General features: G+C 60.1%; 1 protein-coding gene across 1 annotated transcript in view; it reads left to right on the forward strand.

Annotated features, from left to right (window-relative positions):
* The window catches only part of Ptgis (prostaglandin I2 synthase), a 33,278-nt gene extending 11,306 nt beyond the window's left edge, over nt 1–21,972 (forward strand). Inside the window, exons 4-10 of the mRNA XM_027946478.2 lie at nt 383–526; nt 3,855–4,006; nt 7,954–8,135; nt 14,014–14,182; nt 15,042–15,223; nt 16,962–17,113; nt 19,168–21,972. Coding sequence (XP_027802279.2) covers nt 383–526; nt 3,855–4,006; nt 7,954–8,135; nt 14,014–14,182; nt 15,042–15,223; nt 16,962–17,113; nt 19,168–19,312 — 1,126 coding nt within the window. The 3' untranslated portion in view covers nt 19,313–21,972. The remainder of the gene's footprint in view (nt 1–382; nt 527–3,854; nt 4,007–7,953; nt 8,136–14,013; nt 14,183–15,041; nt 15,224–16,961; nt 17,114–19,167) is intronic.
* The last annotated feature ends 1,113 nt before the right edge of the window (nt 21,973–23,085 follow it).

Here is a 23,085-nt window from a genome sequence, read left to right on the forward strand (position 1 = left end):
TAGCTGAGCAGACAGGACCCCTCACTCCAGGGTTGGCCTCTTAGTTCCTGCTCTTCCAGAGGCGGGGTTCCTTGGCCCAGCTCCAGTGCCCAGTCGGGATGGGCTGCCCAGGTGCGGCTCACAGGCCCTGCAGCCACACACAGGTTTCAGTCCCAGCTGTCACGGCTGTGTGGCCTTGGGCGTGTCCCATTCCTCTCTGTTCCGAGATGGGTACGGTGGATGGGCGAGTGTGGACTGGGTCTCTGTGTCCAGCACTGTAAAGCACTGCTGTGACGGGTGCCAGGCCACCTGCCGCTGGGACGTGGCCTGGGGCCTGGGGGGAGCTGCGGGCGCGGGTGTCCCCCTGGGAGCCAGGCTCTCACGCTGCCCTTGCCCGGCTCAGGACGCTCGTCCACAGAGACCTGCAGGCGCTCACGGAAGCCATGTTCACCAACCTCCGCTCCGTCCTCCTGGGCGACGCCACGGAAGGGGCCAGCGGCTGGCGGGAGGTGGGCCTCCTGGACCTCTGCTACGGCTCCCTGCTCAGGTGAGCCCCGGAACCTTGTCCTGGGTGGGGCCTGACCCTCTGGATCTTCGTCCCCGCGGGCAGGGCTGAGTGAACCGTGAGCACTCTGGGCGGGGGCGGTTTGGGATGCCCACCGATGAAGGAAGGACCCTGTGCACCTGAAACTCCAAGGTCACCTGATCCAGGCTGAGCCGAAAATCAGGCACGGCTGAGAAAGGGCCCTGCGGTCACCTGGAGAGGGGGTAGCCCAGCAAGACTCCGAGGCACCTGTCCTGTGGCTCCCACCTTCTGGGATTTCGCAGGCCGGGAAACAGGGTGCTGGGAGCCCAGCAGGCCCTCGGCCGAGGTCAGACCTCCTAGACTTGTGAAAACGGCAGGGCCGAGCTCTGTGCCGCAGTTGTGCCCAGCCGTCTTGGGCTCTGGTTTACAGCAGGGACAAGACAGATGGACTCTGTATGCCAGAGAGTGATGGACGTGGGGACAGAGTCCCACGGGTGGCAGCCCCTGGGCAGCGTCAGCCAGACTGATGAAGGGCCTCTCTGAGGATCCAGCCTCAGAGCTGAGACCTCACGACAGGGTACCCACTACCCGTGCCAAGGGCCTGGCAGGGGACTTGGCAAGTGGAAAGGCCCAGACGTGGGATTCCTAGGGAGCCCGAGTGGCTGGAGCAGAACTGGTTCAGGGACAAGGTGGAGAAGTCACATAGCCGGTCTCACAGAGCTCGAGGCCAGGAAGGGCTTCCGGGTTTGCTCTCAGTAAGATAGAGTGACCTAGGGGTTAGGCTGGGGCAAGACAGGACCGGCTCAGGGGTTGACAGCTGCCCTGGCTGCGATTAGAGACCAGACCTCGGGTGCGGGAGGGGCGGTGGTGAAGGGGGAGGTGGGAAGCGCTGGGTGTGATGGCTCCTGGGTCAAGCCTAAGGTGAGGGTGCTTGTGAAAGTGCCTCCTTAACTTTCTGCTTGTGAGTTCACGCCCCACCGTGGCCTAGTCTCCCTCCCGCCAGGCACGCGCCCCACATCAGGAGTTCTGTTCCCTTGTCTGGGAATGCTGTTCCCCACATGTCCATGTGGCTCTCTCCTCACTTCAGTCAGTTCATCTCCAGTGCCAGCTGCCCAGAGAGGCCTGTTGGACACCCAGGTCATCAACATGAAGACTCCTGTTGTCCATCTGGGTCCATTTTTTAATGGAACCTGGCGCCACCTAGGGGTCGCCTGTGTATTTACGCATGCCGGCGCTGTCTGCTGGGCGTGATGTTGGAACCAGGTGCCACGGAAGGGCCTTCCACAGCGTGAGGCCCCGTGGTCCCCTGGGCTCGTGTGCTTGGCTGTTCTTCGTTGCCTGTTTTGGTGGGACTGGCTCTCTGCCTTAGGGAAAACAGCAGAGCCCGAAAGATAGGGACCCAGGTGCTTAGCCGTACTTTAAACCCGTGACAGACCCGGGCCAGGCGAGGTCCGTGGTTGCCTGGCGAGCACCTGCTGTCTAGAAGAAGTGGCCGTGGCGCTGCCCTGCCGGGTCCGCGGACCATGACCAGCTTCCTTTCTAGCGGTGACTGGGAGACCCAGGTTTTGCCCTGGTTTCTTCTGACGTCTGAGCGCAGGTTCAGCCGGGGTTCAGGTGACCTCTGCGGACCCCACGGAGCGTCCAGATGGTGGGCTGCCTCCTTGCAGTGTCTGCCATGAGCAAACCGAGGGCCTTAATCTGCAGAGGGCCCAGGCCTGCCGTGCGTGGAGGGGAGGGGGAGCCCGGCGGAGGCACAGGGAGCTCCGGTGGGCTGGACCAGGGGGGTCGTGGGGAGGGCTGTGACCCGCAGTGAGGTCCCCATCCCTGGGGGCATGGAAGCCAACGCAGGCAGAGGGGGGGTGAGTGGGATCGGCAGGGGTGGGGGTGGAATGGGGGTTGGTGGCTCGGCTCCTAATTGTGGTGACCCGTCATTCTCTCATGGTCGGGGCTCTCAGGGTTCTGTTCTGACCCTGTCCTTCTGCCCGTCTGCCCACCCACCATGCGCTCCTCCACCCACCCACCAACGTGTCGGGGCCACCCTGGGCCTGTGCTGTGCTAGTGAGGGACAGAGTGGTCCCTGTCAGCCCACCTTCCCGCATGCCTGCTCCCCCCTGTCCCCAGCTGGGAGGACCTCTGTCCTGGGAGATCTAGGGGATGGGGTCAGGGGGTAGGGGAGCGAGGGACAGGAGGTTGGGACCTCAGTGGTGGCTCTCTGCCACGGCCGCAGCCCTTCTCGTGTGGAAAAAGTGAAAACCTGCCGTTTCCCTCCCAGGACTGAGGCCAGGGCCTGGGGCTGGCACCGGGCGCCTGGGGCACTGGAAAGGGCTTGGGGGGGGCATTTCCCCTGAGGTGGCCCCACAGGTGGTGCGTTGCTGCTCGCACACCTGAGCACGTCGGCTCCCGGCCTGGTCCTTTTGCACACCTGGCTGAGCCTGGCTGAGCTCAGACCTCCCAAGGTCCCTCAGCTCCAGCATGGGCTTCTCCCATTCCATGTCCCCTCTGCCTTGCAAGACCCCTGGACACCTCCCAGGCCCCGTCCCTAGCTCCGGTGCCTGCCAGAGACACCCAGCAACTCTGGGCAGGCCTCCGCTGCCCCTCAGCCCCTGGCCTTGGCCCAGGCTGCGCCCTCTGCCTGACACCTCGCCTCCCCTGGCCCCTTCTCCAGGAAGCCTGCCCCGACCCCCTCCTGGGACGGTTTCTCCTGTCCCCACTGGTGCCCCATCTCACCCCTCGCCTCCCCCACCCCAGCCTCCTTACTGCTTCATCACTTCTGGCCCTTGCTGCCCAAGAAGTCTGCCCCGGGTCTGCCCCGAAGCAGGTTCCTTCTTATCTCTCAGCTCCACTGGGAGCCGCCCCACAGGCGCCCCTGCTGCTGCCCGCCTGAGTCTGCCTGTGTCTGCCTGTCATCCGTTTGCCTCATGCTGCTCTTTGCCTGTTCAGTTTTCTCTTGGGGTGGTGAGTGTGCGCCCAGGCACTTCACCATGAGCTGCATCCCCAACCCTTTTTGCTTTGAGACACGGCCTCGCCAAATTGCCGAGGCTGGCCTTGAACTTTCGAGCCTCCTGCCTCAGCCTCCTGAGTCACTGGGGCTGCAGACACGCACCATGGAGCTGGCGCACATGGCGTTTCCACTGCCTTCCTGCTTCCTCTGTCCCCACACCGTAGCGGGAGTCCACGGGACAGGGCTCTGGTCTGTTCTTAAAGTCGGATCTGGGTCAGGAACATGCCCTGGCACACAGGAGGAAGACCAGGAGCTCCTTGGGGGGAAGGAGTGAAGACAATTTAGAGGCCACCAGGGGGCGAGGCCGTGTGTGTCCCCCAGGTCCCTGACCTGCTTCTGTCGCCCCAGAGCCGGCTACCTGACCCTGTATGGAGTGGAGGCGTCCCCACACACCCAGGAGAGCCAGGCCCAGGACAGAGCCCACTCGGCCGACGTCTACCACACCTTCCGCCAGCTGGACCTGATGCTCCCCAAGCTGGCGCGAGGCTCCCTGTCAGTGGGTGAGCACCCGGGGGTCCCTGTGGGTGGTGGGCAGGCAGAAGGAGTCAGAGGTCTGAACACAGGGGCCACACAGGAGGAGGGTGCAATGTCCTCGGGGGCAGGGAGGTCCCCACTGTGGGGTGGGGACCCCCGCGGGGCTTGGGCCAGGTGGGCTCCTGGTGGGAACTCTAGCTCAGCACTCTGGAGTGGGGCCTGGGAGTGTTCGTGTGTTCTTTCTCTTGTTTTAAGTTGCTTTTTAAGAAATTTGCAAGTAGCTCATGCTTGGTATCGAAACTCAAGCCACGCAGAATGATCTGAGGGAGCAGTAAGGGTCCCCCACTTTCTCCCATCCCCACCCTCTCCAGCCCTCCTCAGAGGTCAGCACCAGGACTCCCCGGGAGCAGCCCTGCAGCGCCTCTCCACACAGGTGCCCACCCCCACGCACACACACATGCACACGCACACACACAAACACACAGAGCCGTGAATTATTTTTATTGTTTTCTTTTTTTGCTACCGGGGATTGAACCCAGGGCACTGGACCACCGAGCCACATCCCAACCCTTTTTGTATTTTATTTAGAGACAGCGACTCACTGAGTTGCTCAGGGCCTCGCAAAGCTGCTGAGGCTGGCTTTGAACTTGCGATCCTCCTGCCTCAGCCTCCCGTCCACTGGGGTCACAGGCGTGCGCCACCCTCTGGCCTGTCCACTCAGGCCTTTCCTCTCTGTCTACCGAGGTCTCCTTAGCGCCCCACTTGCCCGCGGAACCAGTCACGTGCATCCAGCTTCTTCATTGAGGTTGTTGGTTTGCCAGTCTGATGGGCAGAGGCTGGTGGCTTATTGTTTCGATTTGATTTTTGTCACAACCTTGTCAACATGCCGTTAGCAAGTTAAGTCCTTCCAGTCTGACGTGGGAAAGGGGCCTCTCACTTTTGTGGCATTTCCCTGGCTGCGGGGATGACACTTCTTTTAGGTCTCTCTCACCGTTTTGTGAGCTGTCATCCGTGTCAGCCTCTTAAACACAACTCATTGTCTTATTGCGCCCTCCTGTCATTGCTGGAAGATTGGTATTTCAGGGCCCACTGTGCAGATCAGGAAACTGAGGCTCAAAGGCGAGAGCACTTGTCAAGACCAGTTGGTGGGTGGCTGCGCCAGGGCTGGACACAGGAAGGCTGCATTTCCCAGTGTGGGCGGCAGGTGGCAGTGCTGGGGGACAGTTTCTCTTGGATGAGGCCAGAAGCCTGCGTGCATTGTGGGGCCTGGGTAGCTTCCCCCATCCCTGGACTCCATTTAGGCAGGAAGGACCAAAACATAGAATGCACACCCTTTGCTCCTGTACCTCCTCTGTGCCTACAGATCCACAAAGTCTTGTCCCATTGCCTGTGACAGCAAAGGTGGAGACAACTTGAATGTCCGCCGGTCGGGACAAGTTACCTGAATCCTGAGATCATATAAGAGCAAGCTGGGCTACTGCGAAACCAGGCATAGGGTGGCCCCCAGGAGGGAGAGCCAGGGTGGTGGCCGAGGACGCCCCTTAGGATTTCACTGGGGGACTGCAGACTTGCTTTGGGCGTGCTGAGCTGGGTGGAGAGAGGCCTCTTTCCCAGCAGGCCAACTTATGTTCATTGTTATTATTTTTTTCTGTGGACGTGTGTTAGTCCTGTTAAAATATAGACATTTTAAAAGAAGATGAAATCTGGGTCTTCTCCCACCCAGGGAGTTGTGGGCCGAGGGCAGCTGAATGGACCCCAGAGCTGAGACCGGTGCTTCTTTCGGGAACATTCGTTTTCCCGGGGCACTTGAGGGGGCTGTTATTTGAACTTTTTTGGGGGAAGATCTTATGTCAAAGAGCCATAGATTCTGATGCAAAACTCCAGCATATTTTAAAAGTTAAATGCAAGACTTAGGGCCTGTTGTCCCCGGGCTCTCTGGACTGGTCATCCAGATCTCCAGGGCCCAGAGGGTTTCCAAGGAGAAACCTGAGAGGACACCCTGGGTCCTCGTTTTATGACAGGGACATGGAGATGAGCGGGGCCTCAGCCAGGCCCACACAGCTGGGAGTCTGCGCCTTGTGCTCCAGGTCCCCGGCCCCCTGTGCTCGGCCTGTAGGCACGGGCGAAGGTGGCAGTGGTCTGTGTTGCTTGTGAGTCACTGTAAAGCGGTGTCCGCAGCGTGTGCAGGATCGCAGCCTGGCTGGGCCTCGGGGTGCGGGCTGTTTCTCAAGCCAAGTTTCTCTGCCTCCCTGTCTTGCTGTCCCACTGGGTGGCACCACGAGCACCGTGAGGTGGTGTCCACATTTCCTGGGCCTCCGAGTCACCTGCCGAAATCCCTAGACGCCCAGGCTCGGCCCCGGTGATTCTGACAGCACAGGCCTGGGGTGGGACCCAGGCACCTGGGCATTCGGGAGCTCCTGGGTGATTGTTTAAAGTACCCAAAAAGTTGGGAAGCAGGAAAGCGGCGCGTTTCCGGTGAGCCTGGGGACCCGGGGCTTCAACAGGAAAGCACTGCGCCTCCTGCAGTGTGTCACGAATTTGAGGGAAAACACTGGGCCTGATATTTGAAAATGCAGCCAAAACACTGAAGCAAACCAAAGGTCTAGGCCCCCCCCCCCCCCCCCCCCCCCCCCCGTTTTCCCTGCTCGCGAACCCCCCAGACAGCAGGGCCCGGGAGGAAGCCCTGGGGGGGGTGCACCTGAAACAGCCCCTGGTTCAGACGCTCAGGGAGAAAGTTCCAGCGCTTTGAAACGTCCTGGCAACGCTTTCCCTTGGTGGTTTTGGAGGAGACCAAAGTTGATATTCGTGATGCAGAGTCACGTGTGGCTTAGTGACAGGAGGTATTCTGAGAAAGGCGCCATTAGGCGATTGTGCCTTGCACAACCAGGGCACAGCCAGGACGTCACTGGGAGGTAATTGGACGGGACTCTGTCCTGTACGTGGCCTCGCTGACTGTGGCCCTGTTGGGCGGGCACGGCCCTGTACCCCAGCCCAGGATGGCCCGTAGCCTGCCGACCCCGCGGAGGGGGAGTCACCCCGGGTGGGTCCTCAGGTGCCGTCTGGACTCCCAGCAGGCTCGCGCCTGGCCCTTCTTTGTACTGAAGACCTGTGTTTATTTCCACTGTCCCGTGGCTTTTCCGGTGTAAACCCCCACTGTTTATTTACTGTCCCATGGCAGGGTGGGCTTGGGCAGGGTTGGCCACCAGAGATGCTTTGTGGCCTGCACAGTGACTGGCCGTCTTAGATGCTGACCTTAGAAATGCTAGAAGCGGCTGTGGTGTGGCTCAGGGGAGAGCACGTGCCTGGCGTGCAGGCCGGGGCTTGGTCCCCAGCACGGCACAACTCCTGTCACCAGAAGGTTCCACACCGACTCCTGGGTTTTCAGCTGCTTTTGAGAACAGGCCCGAGGCCCACGCTGGAGCCACGGCCTGGCTCGAGCTCCCCGGGCTGCTTCTGGGCCTCCCCCCATAGGACTTTACCTGGAGGTGTGGAGTTTGGGATCCCCAGTCAGTGCGTCCCCTCCCTAGGCAGTGTGGCCCTCCGGTCCTGCTCTGTGTGTCCTGCTGGCGCTGCTCTGGGGGGGTCCCGGGAGGGGTGCAGGCTGCTGAGTCTTCAGTCGCTCTGGTGGGGGTGACGTGAAGAGTCACCTTTCTTTTAAGACCATTTATTGAGCATCTGGTACGAATGCTAGACTCGGGCCTTGGGAAAGGTGGGGTGATAGAGTATTCCAGGCTCTGGGGACACAGGTGACTAAAGCAGAGTCCCCCCTTTCCATGGAACCAAGGTGCACAGTGAGCAGGTCACCCTGGACGGGCCTCCCCTTGGCTTCCAGCCACAGCCTCGCTCCCTGCAGAACTTCCCACCTCCAAGGAGTGACGCCCAGGAGACCCACAGCCTGTGGGAGGCCAGGGCTGGCCAGCCCCAGGTCGGGGGTGGACCTGTAGCCCTTGTCTTCTGTGCTCTGTCCCCGCAGCGGATAAGGACCGTGTGTGCAGCGTCAAAGCCCACCTGTGGAAGCTGCTGTCCCCCGTCCAGCTGGCCACGCGGGCCCAGCGGAGCAGCTGGCTGGAGAGCTACCTGCGGCACCTGGAGGAGCTGGGGGCATCGGAGGAGATGCAGGCGCGGGCCCTGGTGCTGCAGCTGTGGGCCACACAGGTGGGCAGGCGTGCGCGGGGACAGGCGTGGGCTTGTGTGGTGAAAGTGCGTGCGTGTGCAGGTGGGCAGGCACGGTGTGGCTGTGGGTGTGCCCTGTGAGCACGTGCGGTCGGCGCACCCCTAGTGCACACGCCCCGCCTGCCCGTTCCCTGACTTCCCGGCACAAGCAGACGAGCAGGCTCCTGCCTCCGTGTTCTCTTTGGGACGATGCCACACTTACAGAAAAGCTTTATGAACAGTTTGGTGAACTCTAGTGCCACGTCGCTGATTCCCCAGGTTTCCACCTTCCCGCGTTTCCTTTCTCTGTCCCTCCCTGTGACCCTCCCTGTGATCCTCGATGGAGTCATTGTGAATTAGCATCAAGACTCTGCCCCAGTGGCTTCAGGGCGTCTCCTGGGAGCAGAGGCCTGCTGCCCGTGACCACAGCTCAGCTGCACCGGGAGCCCAGGAACAGGATTGCTGTCTACTCGTCCACGTTCCTGTTAGGTCCAAGTGTCCTCTGGCTCGTGGGCCAGCGTCACAGGCTGCACCAGCCACTCTGCCCCTCTAACCTGGCAGTTCGTCCCTCTCACTGTTTTCCACAACCTTGACGTTTTTGAGGCTTGCAGACCACCTTTCTTGCAGAATCTTTTAAAAGTCCCATTGAGTGCTCCCCTCAAGCCGCGAGATCCGCCTTGTCTTGCTTAGGTAGTGGTCAGGGTCGGGCAGGGAGCAGTCGAGGAAACCTGCAGGATGATTTTAGAGGCTGGTGTACAGGATATGAAACTGCTGTGAATAGAGCCGTCCAGGGAGTCCACTCCAGCCACGGTGGGCAGGGAGGACATGTTTGAACTGCTTCCTGGATGACAAGAATGCTAGACTCGGGGCCTTGGGAAAGGAGGGGCAATAGAGTATTCCAGGCAAGGGAAACAGCAAGTGCAAAGGCCCTGGGGCTGCATCCGCCAGGTGCTGGGGCAACAGCAAGGAGTGTGGCTGTGGCAGTGAGTGAACAGGACAGACCCAGGGCAGAGGTCCTGGGCGGGTTGTAGGGCTTTTTCCTCCCCATTTTTATTGGTGCGTTATAATTATATAAAGTATCGGGAGTCATTGTTACATATTCATACGTGCACTTGACGTAATTTAATTTGGTCACCGTTGTTCCCTAGGATCCCCTCTCCCCTTGCTCTGTCCTGTAGGTCTCATGGGACTTGGGATTTCCTCTGGGTGAGGCAGGAGCACAGGAGGAACGGGACCTTAGGGACAAGGGCAGGAGCAGGGACAACGAGGAGAGAGGTGGCAGGGTCAGGGGTGGCCGTGAAGCTCTCGAGGAGATGGATGGACCCGGGGCACTCGGGGACAGCAGAGCTGGGAATGGTAAGGGCCAGCTGTTGGGGTGGGGGTGGCCTTGGTGCCGGTCCGGCCCGTTCTGCTCTGGCTCTGGAGCCCCCCCTTTCCTCTTGCTCGTCCCTGGCAGTGACAGTCGCACAGGCTGACGTTTCTGGGCAGTTCCTCTGCCATCGACTTGTGACTTATTTTTACTGCTCTCCCAGAGCCATTAACTGTCCTCGAGGCCCAGGCTGGGGGTGCCTTCAATCAGGGCTCCCCCATTAGTGCCTGATGACATATTTATGGGCTGAGATGACTCTGCGCTCCAAGCTGTCCCCAGAGCCCGTGGAAGTGCCCTGTGTCAGCAGAACTGGGGCTGGCTGGGGGCTCGAGTGGCAGAGTCCAGGGAACAGCCTTGGTGGGGCCGGGAGAACCGGGCAGGAGTGGGGACAGTATGTGGCGGTCAGGCCGGTGGGGACCTTCACGGCCTGAGCATTGGGAGCAGGGAGCAGGGCCTGGAGGCCGAGCAGCCTGGTGGCCGGGGCCCCAGCTTGGTGACCCGCTGCCTGGGCTGGGGTGACTTCACCACTTCCTGTCTCAATAGTCCCCGGTCCCCCGCCCCCACCCCGTCCTTTCGTTGACTGTGGGGCAGCGACAGCAGCACCTTCCCCAGGGAGGGTTGGGAGGAGGGAGGGGGGTGCGGGCTGGCCCAGCAGGCGGCAGGGGCTCAGCAGACACCTGGGAGGCCTGCAGAGCCCGTGTGCGGGGGGCAGAGGAGCCAGCAGGGAGGCCAAGTGGCTGGTCTGGACGACGGGTGGAGCCCTGGCAGGGTGTCCCAGGAGACCCAGGGTTTGGTCTGAGTGACGAAGGGCCAGGAAGGGTGGAGGTGCCATTAACAGACAGGAGGACGGTGGGAGCAGCCCTGGGAGCAGCCCGGGGGCCTTTGGTGGCTGAGGGGGCGGGGCGGGGCCACCTGGAGAAGGCAGCCTGCAGCTCAGGGCCGGGTGCAGGCTGAGATGCAGCTGTAGGACCTGACCACGATGCCACCATGCTGGGCAGAGCTCTGTGGGTGAGGGCGGAGGGAGAAGGGGCCCAAGCCCTGGGCTCCCCAGCTGTGAGGGTGGGAAAGACCAGAGGAGCCAGCAAGGGAGGCCAAGAATGGTGGCCAGGGAGGTGGGGAGGCCAGGCAGGAGCATCCCGGGGGCAGTGGTGACGAGCTGCCCAGAGGCTGCGAGGGTTGAGAACCAGTGTCCAGAACGCTGCTGTCCGACCCGAGGGTGAGTGGGGGTGGGGCTTCAAAAGCTATCGACCACGTCCCTCGGACGTGTCCCGTTGGCCACTTTGCACACATCACCTCCCGAGCTCCTCATGAGGCTCCATGGAGCCGGGACCCCAGAGTCCGGAATAAGACAGGAGGGGGCAGTGGGGGTCCAGCATCCAGGGGGCGGCAAGCAGGGGCGCCCTGGGCGAGAGCTAAGTCACCGCAGCTGAAGAGGAGAGTCAGGTGGGAGTGCCGAGGGAGGTGAGTGGGGCCCACACGGTGGGGGGCTCAGGGCAAGCTCCCCGCCAGCTCAGAACCACAGCCCCACCTGTCCCCATGCGGCCCTCCTGTGCTGGGACCTCCTGAGGCCCCGAGGGAGGCGTGGGGGCTGCAGGCTGCGGTCTGCGGACAGCGCACTCAGCGCACAGAGAACCCGAGACCCGCGCCGCACGGCAAAGAGACCGCACAGGCCCTGCGTCAGGACGTGCAGATCCGCAGCCCTGCGCTGGCCCGGCCGGCGCTGGGACCTTGCACAGTCACGTCGGGTTTCTGAGCTCCAGTTGCAAAGAGCCGCAGAGAGCGCAGGGGATTCCAGACACCTCCCGCCAGGCTTCCCGTCTGCCGCCACGCAGCCCTCTCAGCTGACCTTGCTGTTATTTAAAGTCCCTGCTTGATTCAGATCTTCCCGGGTTTTCCAGGATCCAGTCAGGATGCCACCTTGGAGGTTGGGTTTTGTCTAAGTAGACTGTAGTATAGAGCAATTTTAAATTTTAATGGAAAGGGCTGGGATTGCCCTGCAGCCCCTCCCCCACCCCGTGGTACATTTGTTACAATGTATGAGCCACCTGGATACATTGTTGTCACACTGAGGGTGTGTTTTTATTCCCTTGACATTTTTTAAAAATCACAAATTAAAAGAAATGCCCCCATGACCTTCCATCCTCCTGTCACCTTGGCTGCACCCTCAGGGGGCTTCCCCTGTGTGGTGGCCTCGATGGCACTGGCGGCGCCAGGCAGTTTTGTGATCCCCGAGGAGGAGGGCTTGTCGTCCCCGTGAGAACTGCACGAATCCAAATCTGATGCTCACACCTGCCCAGCTGGGTCCCTGTCCCCTCTGAGTGGCTTGTGCAGTGCCCTTCCTGGGTCACACGCCCACCCTGAGGTCTAGGGGGAAGGGCTGGGCCCCCATGATCTACATGGACATGGGGTGAAGCCGAGGAGAGTGGGTGCTGCCCCCTGAGGACGAGAGAGCGTCTGCAGGACAGGTAGGCAGCAGGTGCCCGTCACCACTGGTGGTGCAGCCAGGGGGCCTAGGACGGGACTCGCGGGACCCTGAGTGACTGCCGTGACACAGAGCAGCAGCCCCTGGTCTCGGGCTTCCCCGCAGCAGGAGGGAACTGGCTGAGGCAAGGCCCCACAGGAGCGAGTGCGACCTCCGGGGAGCTGAACTCGGGATCCCTTGTGTGACCACACTCGTGTGCTTGCACACACGCACGCTCACGCACATCTGTGCGGTTGGGTGGGACGCCCGTCTTGCTGTGTCCTGGGGGCCCGAGGGTTCCCCTCCTGCTGGGCGGTTAACGAGCGGTGGCCCCTTTGATCCTCCAGGCAAGATAACAGGGCCTTGGCGGGAGCTCGCCAGCGCTGAATTATTCACCACCCACACTCCCGGGGCCAGCGGCCATCAGTGATGGACAGGGAGGGGCCTGGCAGTCTCAGCCTGCTGTCCCCACTTGTGCTCAACCCTGGGGAGGGGCGGGCGTCACAGTGGTGTCCCCTGGAGCTCCCCGCTCTGTGCTCGGGGCCATGTGACCACACGTGGGGTCACTTGCACCAGGCTCGGCAGCCCTGTGGCCACCCGGAGGGGTCTCTTATCACCCTCAGGCCGGGCTTGGTTCTAGCCTGGAGTCGGAGGTGACTCTTACGAGTCACGAGCTGGGATGGCCCAGCTGCCCTGGTCTCCGTCCGGTGTCTTGGAGACCTCTATACGCTGGGCGGTGAGAGCCAGGAGGACCCCTTTATTGTCCTCTTCAATAAAGGCCCTGATGGTGGCGCCTGCTTGATGGCCGGGTGGCGCGGGGGAGAGGCGCCTCCTTAGTGCTGAGCGCGCAGACAGAAGGACAGGAAGGCATCTCCATCCCCAGGCTCCGTGTGACCCTTTACAGCCCTTCCCTGTGTCTCCTGGGGGACGATCCCACCCTGACTCTCACTCCGCCTTCTGCTTGAGTCAACATTGGGTCGAGGGCCTCTCATGTCACTGCAGATCACTGTCAAGTCACCCTCCACCCTCATGCATCTGCCAGAGTGTTCCAGTGTGTAAGGAGAGAGCGTCCCCGTCCCCCGACCTCCTGTCCTCCACCCTCTTCCCCAGAGGCAACCTCCCGACCAGGTCCTGTACCTCTTCAAGGTGTCCACAGCCAGTTCCTGTCCCCACACACAGGTGGCAGCTGCCCGTCTCCTCTGGCTCTGCACGGGGTTTTGACGACTTCATGTGTGGTCACCCCAGGGCTGCTCACCATGCATTCAGCTGCTTTCCCGTGGATGGACACGGAGCCCATTCCGACGTTTCCCTGTCACGTTAGCACGGCAGTAGATGTCCTGCACATATGACCTGGCTGTGTGCAGGTGACACGTGTATCTGCAATGAGATTAGTTCCTGGGGAGATGTGATATTGAGTCACGATTTCATATTTCATTATAACTTGGGCAGGGTGGTCATTTATGATAGACAGAATCCTTTCCTCAACTTGAGGTCTTTCATATTCCATCCACATTAGGTCACTGATGGTTGTTGAGTAGCTGAGGCCAAAATGTTTACCGAAGTGTTCAGCCTTGGAGCAAGAAATTTCATTGATTTTCCTATTTATCTATTGAGAAGTTTCAAATAAGTTTTGTTTAAAACTTAGCAGTTTTCAGAGTCACATGGTAAAGGGTGCAGATCTAGGGAGTGGGGAAAACTGGGGCCGGCGACTTGCTCATCCCCAATGTTAACAGTAGTCCTAATGGACAAGCCATGTTCCTGTCCCTGACACCTGCTGATGGGCTGTGAGGAGCATCCTCGTGACCTCGGTCCAGGGAGTCTGCTCCAGGTCAGCGATGCCAGGAGTGGCCCTGAGATAGGTCCTGGGCTAGGCCAAAGCACCAAGCAGAGTTTGGCTGTGGCTGAGGCTGGAGGTAGACCCTGCTAGTGCCCAGTGGGGGCAGGGGTGGAGCCCCAGCCACCTGAGCCCCGTTCCCTGGCCAGAGCTGCCCCCACGGCCGAGACCAGCCCGGCTGGCCGTCACAGTGGGCATCGGGCTCCTTCTCTTGCAGGGAAACATGGGCCCTGCTGCTTTCTGGCTCCTCCTCTTCCTTCTCAAGAATCCCGAGGCCCTGGCTGCTGTCCGCGGGGAGCTGGAGCGCGTCCTCTGGAGAGCAGAGCAGCCCGTCTCCCAGACGACCACCCTCCCGCAGACGGTCTTAGACAACATGCCCGTGCTCGGTGAGATGGCCAGACCCCCCAGGAGAGCCCCCAAGCCTGAGTTGTCTCCCAGCATGGATGTGAGGGCCCGTCAGTGTCCTCTGACCAGGGTCCCCAGAGCCTGCTGCCTTTGGAGTGCTGGCATCTCCATTCTGCAGTCTCACCTGCCCCACGGCTCATGTCCTAGTAGAGAAGTGGAAGAGGGACTTTATTTGGGGCACCGAGCTGAAAAGTCCAGAGGTATCTGGCTTCAGGCACAGGTGGATCCAGGTGCTTGAATAATGTCATCAAGACCAGTTCTCTCTCGCCTCTCAGCCCATTTTCCCCTAGGTTGGCTCCAGTCTCGGGTTGGCAAGATGGCTGGCTGCCAGCAGCTCAAGACGGACCGCCTTCTGCTCTGTGAGGGTGTCCCTTTCATCATTCTAACTAAATCCCAGACTTGGTCTCATTGGCCCTTTGGGTCATAGGCCCATCCTTAACCAATGGCAGCGCTCTGGTTGGCCCGTCAAAGTCCAGTTCCACAGTGAAGAATAGGCCTGGATCCTGACTCCTGCAGTAGGAGGGGTAGTCCCCAGAGGAATGCCAGAGGCCTCTTCAGAGCGGGGATGTCGGGCAGGCGAAGATACAGACCCCCCCAGCACTCTGATGTCCCCCCGGCTCCCTCCTTTTCTCACAGCTTCCCTTGGAGTCAGACCCAGACTCCTGTCATTCAAGGTCTCTGAGGGACCAGAGATCACATCCGGCCTCTTTCACTTTGCTGTGTGACTGTGGGCAAGGCGTGTACCCTCTCTGAGCCTCTTCGTCTTCCTTTGTCACATGAGGGTGGCATGGCACCTGAGGACCGCCTACTGACCTGACCCTTCCTTCACTGCCCGTGCAGACAGCGTGCTGGATGAGACCCTCAGGCTCACGGCTGCACCCTTCATCACCCGGGAGGTGGTGGTGGACATGGCTATGCCCATGGCCGATGGGCGGGAATTCTCTCTGCGACGTGGTGACCGCCTCCTCCTCTTCCCCTTCCTGAGTCCCCAGAGAGACCCAGACATCTACTCGGATCCTGAGGTAATTGGCAGGGGTGTTGGTCACACCAGGGGCCCTGGGGGACATCTAGGTCTGAGTGGCATCCTTCCTGTGGTCTTTGCTTGCTGTGTGAACTTGCCTAGAATGCTTTGCCTCTCTGTGTTTGTTTTTTTTTTTTCCTTACCTGTGGAATGTTCCCCATCATGACACCTGCCTGGCATGGTTGTCAGGGAGATCACATAAGAAATGGCTGCACAGGACCTGGCACATGCCGAGTGCTGCCTAAGGGGCCGCTTTGTGTTCTATCCGTTTCTCAGCTTCTTCCTCTCCCTGGACTTAGAGATGGAGCAAACTTTCACAGTTGCTAACAGACTAGTTGCTTATTATATGGCAGATGTCAGGCTATAAGCTCATCTGTCTGTCTACTCATCCATCCACCATCTACCATCTACCATCTATCCACCCATGCATCCACCATCCATGCATCCACCATCCATCCATCCATCCACCATCCACCCATCCACTCATCCATCTACCATCCATCCACCCACCCACCCACTATCCATCCATCCACTCATCTATTCACTCATCCATCTATTCAGAGATCCATCCAACCACCATCTACCCATCCACCATCCATCCATCCATCCATCCACTTTTGCATCTATCCAGAGATCCATCCAACCACCATCCATCCACCCACTCATCCATCTGGAGATCCATTCACCTTCCATCCATCCATCCACTCATACATCTATCCAGATACCCATCCATCCATCCATTTATCCACCCACCCATCCGTCTATCCACCATCCATCCACTCATCCATTCACTCATCTATCTATCCAGAGATCCATCTATCAATCCATCCATCCACTCATCCATCCAGTCATCCATCCACTCATCCATCTACCCAGAGATCTATTAATCCATCCACTAACCCATCCACCTATCCATATACCCATCCATCCATCCATTCAGTCATCCATTCATCTATCCATCCATCCACTAATCCATCCATCCACCCACTCATCCATCTATACAGAGATCCATCCAACCACCATCCACCCATCCATCATCCATCCATTCATCCATCCATCCATCTATCCAGAGATCCATCCATCCATCCACCATTCATCTGTCCACCCACCCACCATCCACCCACCCACTCATCCATCCACCATCCATCACTCATCCCTCTATCCATCCATCCATCCATCCACTCATCCCTCCACCCACTCATCTCTCCACCGCACCCACTGTCCAGTTGGTGGGCTCGCCCGCCTCCCTGGGCACGTCTGCTGGCCCTTCCTCTGCTGGGCCTGGTGCTCATGTGTCGTTGCCTTGCCCGTGCCCAGGCAGCCCGAGGGAGTGCCATTCCCTCTTAAAGACACTCTAGTCTTCATGGTGCGTCCCCACGGTCACAGATCATAAAGTAAAAAGGAAAGATGTCGTCCCCTCCCTCTCTAGTGCCAGAGTTCCCTGACCGTCTTGTTTTTGGAGTGTGTCTCACTTGTGTCATTCCTTCATGGACTCGTGGCAGCACACTCACACACACCCGTGTGCACTGCTCGCTCAACGGCCACAGCAGTCCTTCCTCCCGTCAGATCCTCACCCTCTCGCCGAGGCTCTGTAGCCGTCCCCCGGGTGGACCTTACTTCTGCCGCTTCCCTCTGATAAGCGAGCGTGCGAGGACGTCCGCGGTCATTTCTCGTGGACCGTCCACTCACTCGTCCCTTGTTGGGGTTGGGGTTAAAAGTGGGCCCTCTTCCATTTCCAGACGTTTAAATACGACCGGTTCCTGAACGCCGACGGGTCGGAGAAGAGAGACTTCTACAAGGACGGGAAGCGGCTGAAGCACCCCACCGTGCCCTGGGGGGCGGGCCACAACCAGTGCCTGGGCAGGGGCTACGCCGTCAGCAGCATCAAGCAGTGAGTGGGGGTCCCCGGGGGCACCGCGCCCTCCTCCCCAGACACCGAGTGCTCAGCCAGGCGGGGTGCAGTTAGGGCAGGCTCCAAGCTGGCCGAGGGTCCTCTCCTGCCCACACATCTGTTCATTAATGTTTTTAAAGATCGAAAGAGCTCGCACAAAAAGCCAGATTTCTGACCTTTTGAAATAACCAGATCTGGCAGCAGGAGTGTCCCTCCAAGAGAGGGTCTGAATGCCACCCGCTGGGCACTCGGGCCAGTCGCCCGTAACTGTCCATCGCAGCTGCTGCTGTGTGTTCAGAACCTGGCCTCGCTTCAGCGTCCCCCTCCGGGGGCTGAGAGCCCTGGTGACTCTTGCCTGGACCCAGGTGCCTCCCTTCCCCTGGGATCACAACCGACTGGACCAGGGTCGTGACGTTTCTCTGTCTGGCCCCTGTGCAGTCACGAGCTGGGGGACCTCGGAGCCTGTTTTCCCAGCTGGTTAGAACCGTGTCCCGGGTGTCCCGACAACTGCAGGCTGTGCCGAATGGTCATTGTCACTGTACTTCGTCACTGCTGTCAGGGTGCAGGCTTGGGCTGGGGACGGCTCTGCACTTGAAGCCTGGTCTCGGTTCTCTCAGTGGTGAATGGAGTTCAGGTTGCGCTCGGTTCTGCTCTGACGCTTCCTGGGCTTCAGTGATCCCACGTCCTCCCGCTGTGACATCCTGCAGAACTGCCCAGGGCTCGTGGGACAGAAGCTGTTGGCGCCCACTGAGGCCTCTTCGGCGGCTCGGGGGAGGAGAGCCCAGTAAAGACCAGTGACACGCAGGTTACAAGATGGGGAGGTCGGCGTGCGCTGGGGACGCGGCCGTCCGCGGGGGCCAAGGGTGTGAGCCTGGGGGCTCTGCACACCAGGCTGGGCCGGGAGGGTTTGCACTCACCTGGAGTTTCTCACAGATGAGACGTGACACCGTGCTGTCCCCGATTCTGCCCTTGAGTGGCCGTCGCCGATCAGGTCCATGGTTCCCAGTGAGCGCTGCAGCAGAACTGGGCGGGGTCCTGCCTTGTCAGGTTTTTGGGCAGGCAAAAAGGAGACATGGGTCCTAAAGGCTGAGCACCACGTCTGGCCCATGGAGGGTTGAAAGCCTCTCGGTCATCATGGCCACCCTGCCAGGCAGGGGTCAGTCTGAAGCTCTCTGGATGGTCAGGTCATGGGCTGCTCTCGGGCATCTGGCGAGTGGAGATGCCAGGGTCCGGGTCCAGGCTGGGCCCTGAGGTTCGCCCCAGCGGACTCACCGCGGGCACCCTGCAGCCCAGGCAGAAGGGACCCTTCCCACAGACGGGGACCTCAGACCCCCACTGAAAACAAAACCTGGCCAGGGCCACATGCCGCAGGTGACAGAGCCCAGATCTCCTGTCCAGAGTGGCCTTCCCTCTTCCTCGTCCTCCTGAGTCTGCTCTGTCCTGCATTAGGTCCCGGCCACAGTTAGTGTGAGTGATCAGGCAGGTAAGCAGGGCCTGTCAGTCCCGAAACTGCATTATTGGGGACACTGATGGCGTCCTAGGCGTGGTAGCTTTGCGTAGTCACTGGACAGTGTCCTAGAAGGTGGCAGTAGGGAGCACCTGTCTTGGTATACGATGTCAGTTTTCTTACCTGTGGCAATAACTGTCTTGGGAGGGCAGTGCCTGCTTCTATGTCACCGAGACACAGGTGGGTGAGCAGTGGCCCTGGCTGGGACCGACAGTGGAGTGGTGAGGGGTGTGGGCAGGAGCAGGAGGGGCCCGCCAAGCCCCAGGACTTAGAGCCCCACAGGCTGGGGCCTGGGGCTCCTCCCCGCTGCAGGACTCTGGGGCCAGCAGGCTCCCCTCTGCAGTGCCCCCATCTCCACACGAAGCCTGCACAGCCACCGGGCGGCAGGGAAGTGTGGAGTCGGGCGTGGCTCGAAAGTGCCTTGGCGTGGCAGTGACACTGGCCACCTCTGCTTAACCCTGGTCACCAGAACCCGTCCTCGGGCCTCGGCTCAGCAGGGGCCGGCGGACCAGAGGCACTGCCCACCTTCAGCTCCGTCTCTCTGCAGGCTCGTGGTCCTGGTGCTGACGCACTGCGACCTGGAGCTGATCCGCGCCGACGTGGAGGTCCCCGAGTTCGACCTCAGCAGGTATGGCTTCGGCCTGATGCAGCCGGAACTCGACGTGCCTGTGCGATTCCGCGTCCGGCCCTGACCTGCGCCCATCTCCAGCCACCCTGCGCGGCTCTGCCTTCCTGCACCGCATCGCCCTCTCCTGCTGCTCCAGAGGCTGTGTCCGCTGAGGGGACGAGGGGCAGGAGCTGTGAAGGACACAGCAGGAAAGACCGCAGACTCCAAGCCGCAGCCAGACTCCTCCTCCCCGGCTCGCCTTGCTCCTGTCACCTGGTGATGTCCCCTGAAGCTAATCCAGACAGGGCAGGGCCATGAGTCCTGCTGCCAGGCCCCCAGCTCCACGGTGGTCCCTGTCCCAGCCCTTGACAACGAGTGTGGTCCAGGCGAAGCCGGTCAAAGCAGATGCTGGCCTGGAGAGGCCCCTTGGACCCAGCAGTGTGTCCACATCGCAGGCTCTGTCCCGCTTGCTAAGGCGTCCCTCAGGACCCCTCCCTCCCTGGGTGCCCCACTCACTGGACAGAGTCCCTCCACCGTTCATGGGACACCTGAGACCCCCGAGGAGCGGACAGCCGGGTGTGGTCCCTAGGCCCCGCGGAGCGCTGGGCTCTGGGAGAGTCCTCTGATGTGGGCTTCCCTGACTCGGGGACCAGGAGACAGGCCCCAGGTGGCTGAGGAGCCAGCGCACAGTGGTGGGGGGTGCTGAGCCCCTTGCTCCTGAGCGGACCCCCTGCCGCTGCACCGTCCCCCGCAGGCGGGTTTCCTTGGCTGACACTTCAGAGAACCTGGACTTGGTTTTAGTTTGAATCCCTCCGTCTGCGGGAGAGGCACTCTGGCGTCAGCTCTCCTGACAACCCGGGCGCTCTGGCCACGCGGGCGCTCCGCAGGGCATCGCGCAGGAGCCGAGTGCTGCCCTCTGCCTGGCGGGGCCTGGGCTCTGCTCCCCCAGCGTCGGGCTTGGTCGGCTCTGCCTTTCGGTACCTTCTGGCCCGGAGGGCACCCGAGTCTGAGGCCGTCTGGCTCTTAGAAGTGACGTCACAGGAGCAGAAGTGACGTCACGGGACCTGACCTGCCGGCCCCAGCCTTTGAACAAGCAGGTCAGTGGGGAAACCGACCTTTGCCTCAGCTTTAAGGAAGAACGGCGTCAGAAAAACAGCCTGCGAGCCCTGATGGTGGCCGCAGGTGTTATCGACAGCAGGTTCTGCTTATCGGATGCCCCTGGAGTGCTGTGACGGGCGAGCAGACATGGATTTCTATTCCTTACAATGTCTCTGTGCAGAGAGGACGGCGATGCCCTCTTTGTACATGGGAAAGCAGGCTCAGAGAGGTGCAGTGGGTTTCCTGGGGTCACACAGCTCATCGACTGGTTGAACTGGGACCACACTTCTTGTTCTAGGAGCAAATGGTGGATGGGCTCAGGTTCCTCGGGGTCCAGGGCTGGTGGGGTGCCATTCTGTCTGGCCTTGGAGTGCTGAGAGCCAGAGGCTTGAGTGTGGATTCATACCCTGAGCCGTAGATGCAGACACAGAGCAAGTCCTCTGGCTTTAGGTGGACAGGAGAGGCCCCAGGGGTCCGTCTCTTCCAGGAGCAGTGCGGGGTGTGGGGCTTCCCCAGCCCCCTGTCGCCAGGCAGCCGCGGATTCCCAGACAGACGGTGTGATTGGCAGGAGGCTGGATATCCCCGGGGAGACCCATCTCCACGCCTGGGTGACCCCGCCGCCGCCTGCTTCTTAACTCTGCAGGAAATCAGAGCTGGCAGCCTCCTGTGGGAGGACAGCCGGTTTCCATGGCAACCCTCGCTGCCGCCTCGCTGCTGGGGGGGAAGGAAGGAAGCCAGCGGAAGAGCCCGGAGGTCCCCGGCTGCAGCCTGGCGTGTGCCCGGGGAGGACCTGCTGACTCCCCCCGAGGCTGGGCCGGGCTGTCCCCCAGGCTGGGTTCTCCCCTTATATCAGGAACGGCTCCAGGAGAAGAGGCTCTCCCTGCGGCCGAGGCGCTGGAGCAGGGGGTTAACTGCTCTTGCTTCAGTCTTTAGAATTTTTCTTGACTTTTCTTTTCTCCCTTTTTTCCTTTTAATAAGTGTTAAGAATGGAGAGAGATGGTGGCACAGTGCTAGCTGCAGGGCTAGGAAGGCCCGGGTGTCGCACCTCCTCCTGCCTCCCTGGGAACCGCGGGCCGCAGGTGTTAGTCATCTGGGTTGAAAGGTCGTTGGAGAGGGGTCCTCAGCCCTGTCCTTACTGGCTGTTTCTCTTTTTTCTTCTTTTTTTCCCCTTTCCTGTATTTTAAGTTGTTTTCCAAATATTCTCCTTTAGGCAGACTCACTTTTTAAATTTAAATTTGTCTTCCGGTTGCTGCCAGTAATGGCCAACGTGCGCTCACTGCCCAAAATAGAAAACGACTGAAAAAGAACTGGGCTGGGGAGGGGCTGGGGCCCGTGGCCAAGGCCCAGAGCCCCGCAAGGCCAGGGCTGCCCACGGGCTGGCCACTTCTCCTTGGTGAGCACACAAGGTCCCAGGCTGAGGAGCAGGACTGTCCCCGTGGGGGCCTCGCAGGGGCATGTGCTCCACCAGGGGGCGCCACTCACAGCAGCTGGACTCGCCACCTGCCCCCTCCAGACAGGCCCCCAGGGGCAGCGGCCTCGCCCCAAGTAATTGACTTGGATGTTCTTGCTGTCTTAGTAAACACCGCGTTTCCCGAGTGCGCGGCTGCTAGGCCTTCCTCGTTTAATAAAGATTCTATTTTCATGTAACATTTGAGTGGAAAGGGGCTAAATCTATTAAACCGGCTTGTTTGTGGATCTGTCAGTGTGTGATTCTGATCCATTGAGGAGGCTGGCGGGTCTGAGAGAGCCAGGGTAGCCCTGGGAGGGGAGCGCACGGAACCTGCTCTGGGCCCAGCCCTGGGCCAGAGCCTCTAGGAGACAGAATGCAGTCACTCCCCCAGCCACCCTCCAAAGGTGTATGTTATTGTTCTCATTTATATAGAGAAAGAAACTGAGGGTCATAGAGGTTCAGTGACTTGTCTAAGATGTGCATGAGAAGTAGTAGATTCAGGATTCAAATGCAGGCCTCTCTACTGTTACAGACTCTGTTTCTATGAGTAATGTGCTCTCCTCCTGCTGACAGCAGAGGGGCCAATGGAGGGTCCCTAGCAGACAAAAAAGAAAAGGTCTCCGAAAAATTCACTGCCTCTTCTCCGTCCTCCCCCAAAATGCACACATTTGTTTTAGTATAAAAAAAGCATGAAATGAATTGAGTTTGCTTTGGCAAAAACAGAAAAGGGGACCACAGTGGCTTTCTCGTGGAATCTTATCGAGGCGTGAGGTCTCCCCCGTCTGCCTCCTCGTCGTGGGGGAGTCACAGAAGCACCACAGGTTTTGCACGACCAAGTGTTCACATTCAAAGCAGCAGACATTTCCTTCTTGTGCAGATACAGGAGACCAGAGCTGGTGTGGCGTCTCCAAGCCACAGGCCCTTCTTTCCTGGTCCCTCCTGCACCGTAGCCAGGATTGCAGCCTCAGGGACAAGTGTGGCTGGCTAAGTCCAGCTATTTTGTCACCTTCCAGGCAGCAGCAAGGAGGGAGGAGCAAAAAAAAGAAGTCTGCTTCCGCTATTGGTCATGCCTTAGTCACCTGACCTTTCTTGCCGCAGTGGAGGCTGGGAAATGTAGTCTTTTGTTCCAGGATACCAGGCTGCACCCCAGGGTACCACGCTACTGCTCAATAAAAATAGTACACTCTCCTGTTTACCAGGAGCCGTCTGAGCTACCTGGTGGGCCGAGGGACAGGGCTTGGCTTCTGTCACAGTTTGGATCTGGACCGTTCCCCAAGGGCTCCTGCATCCCTGAGGTGGGGATTTGATCC

This window comes from Marmota flaviventris, chromosome 2 (assembly GCF_047511675.1).
Source record: "Marmota flaviventris isolate mMarFla1 chromosome 2, mMarFla1.hap1, whole genome shotgun sequence".
In the NCBI taxonomy this organism is placed as follows: domain Eukaryota; kingdom Metazoa; phylum Chordata; class Mammalia; order Rodentia; family Sciuridae; genus Marmota; species Marmota flaviventris.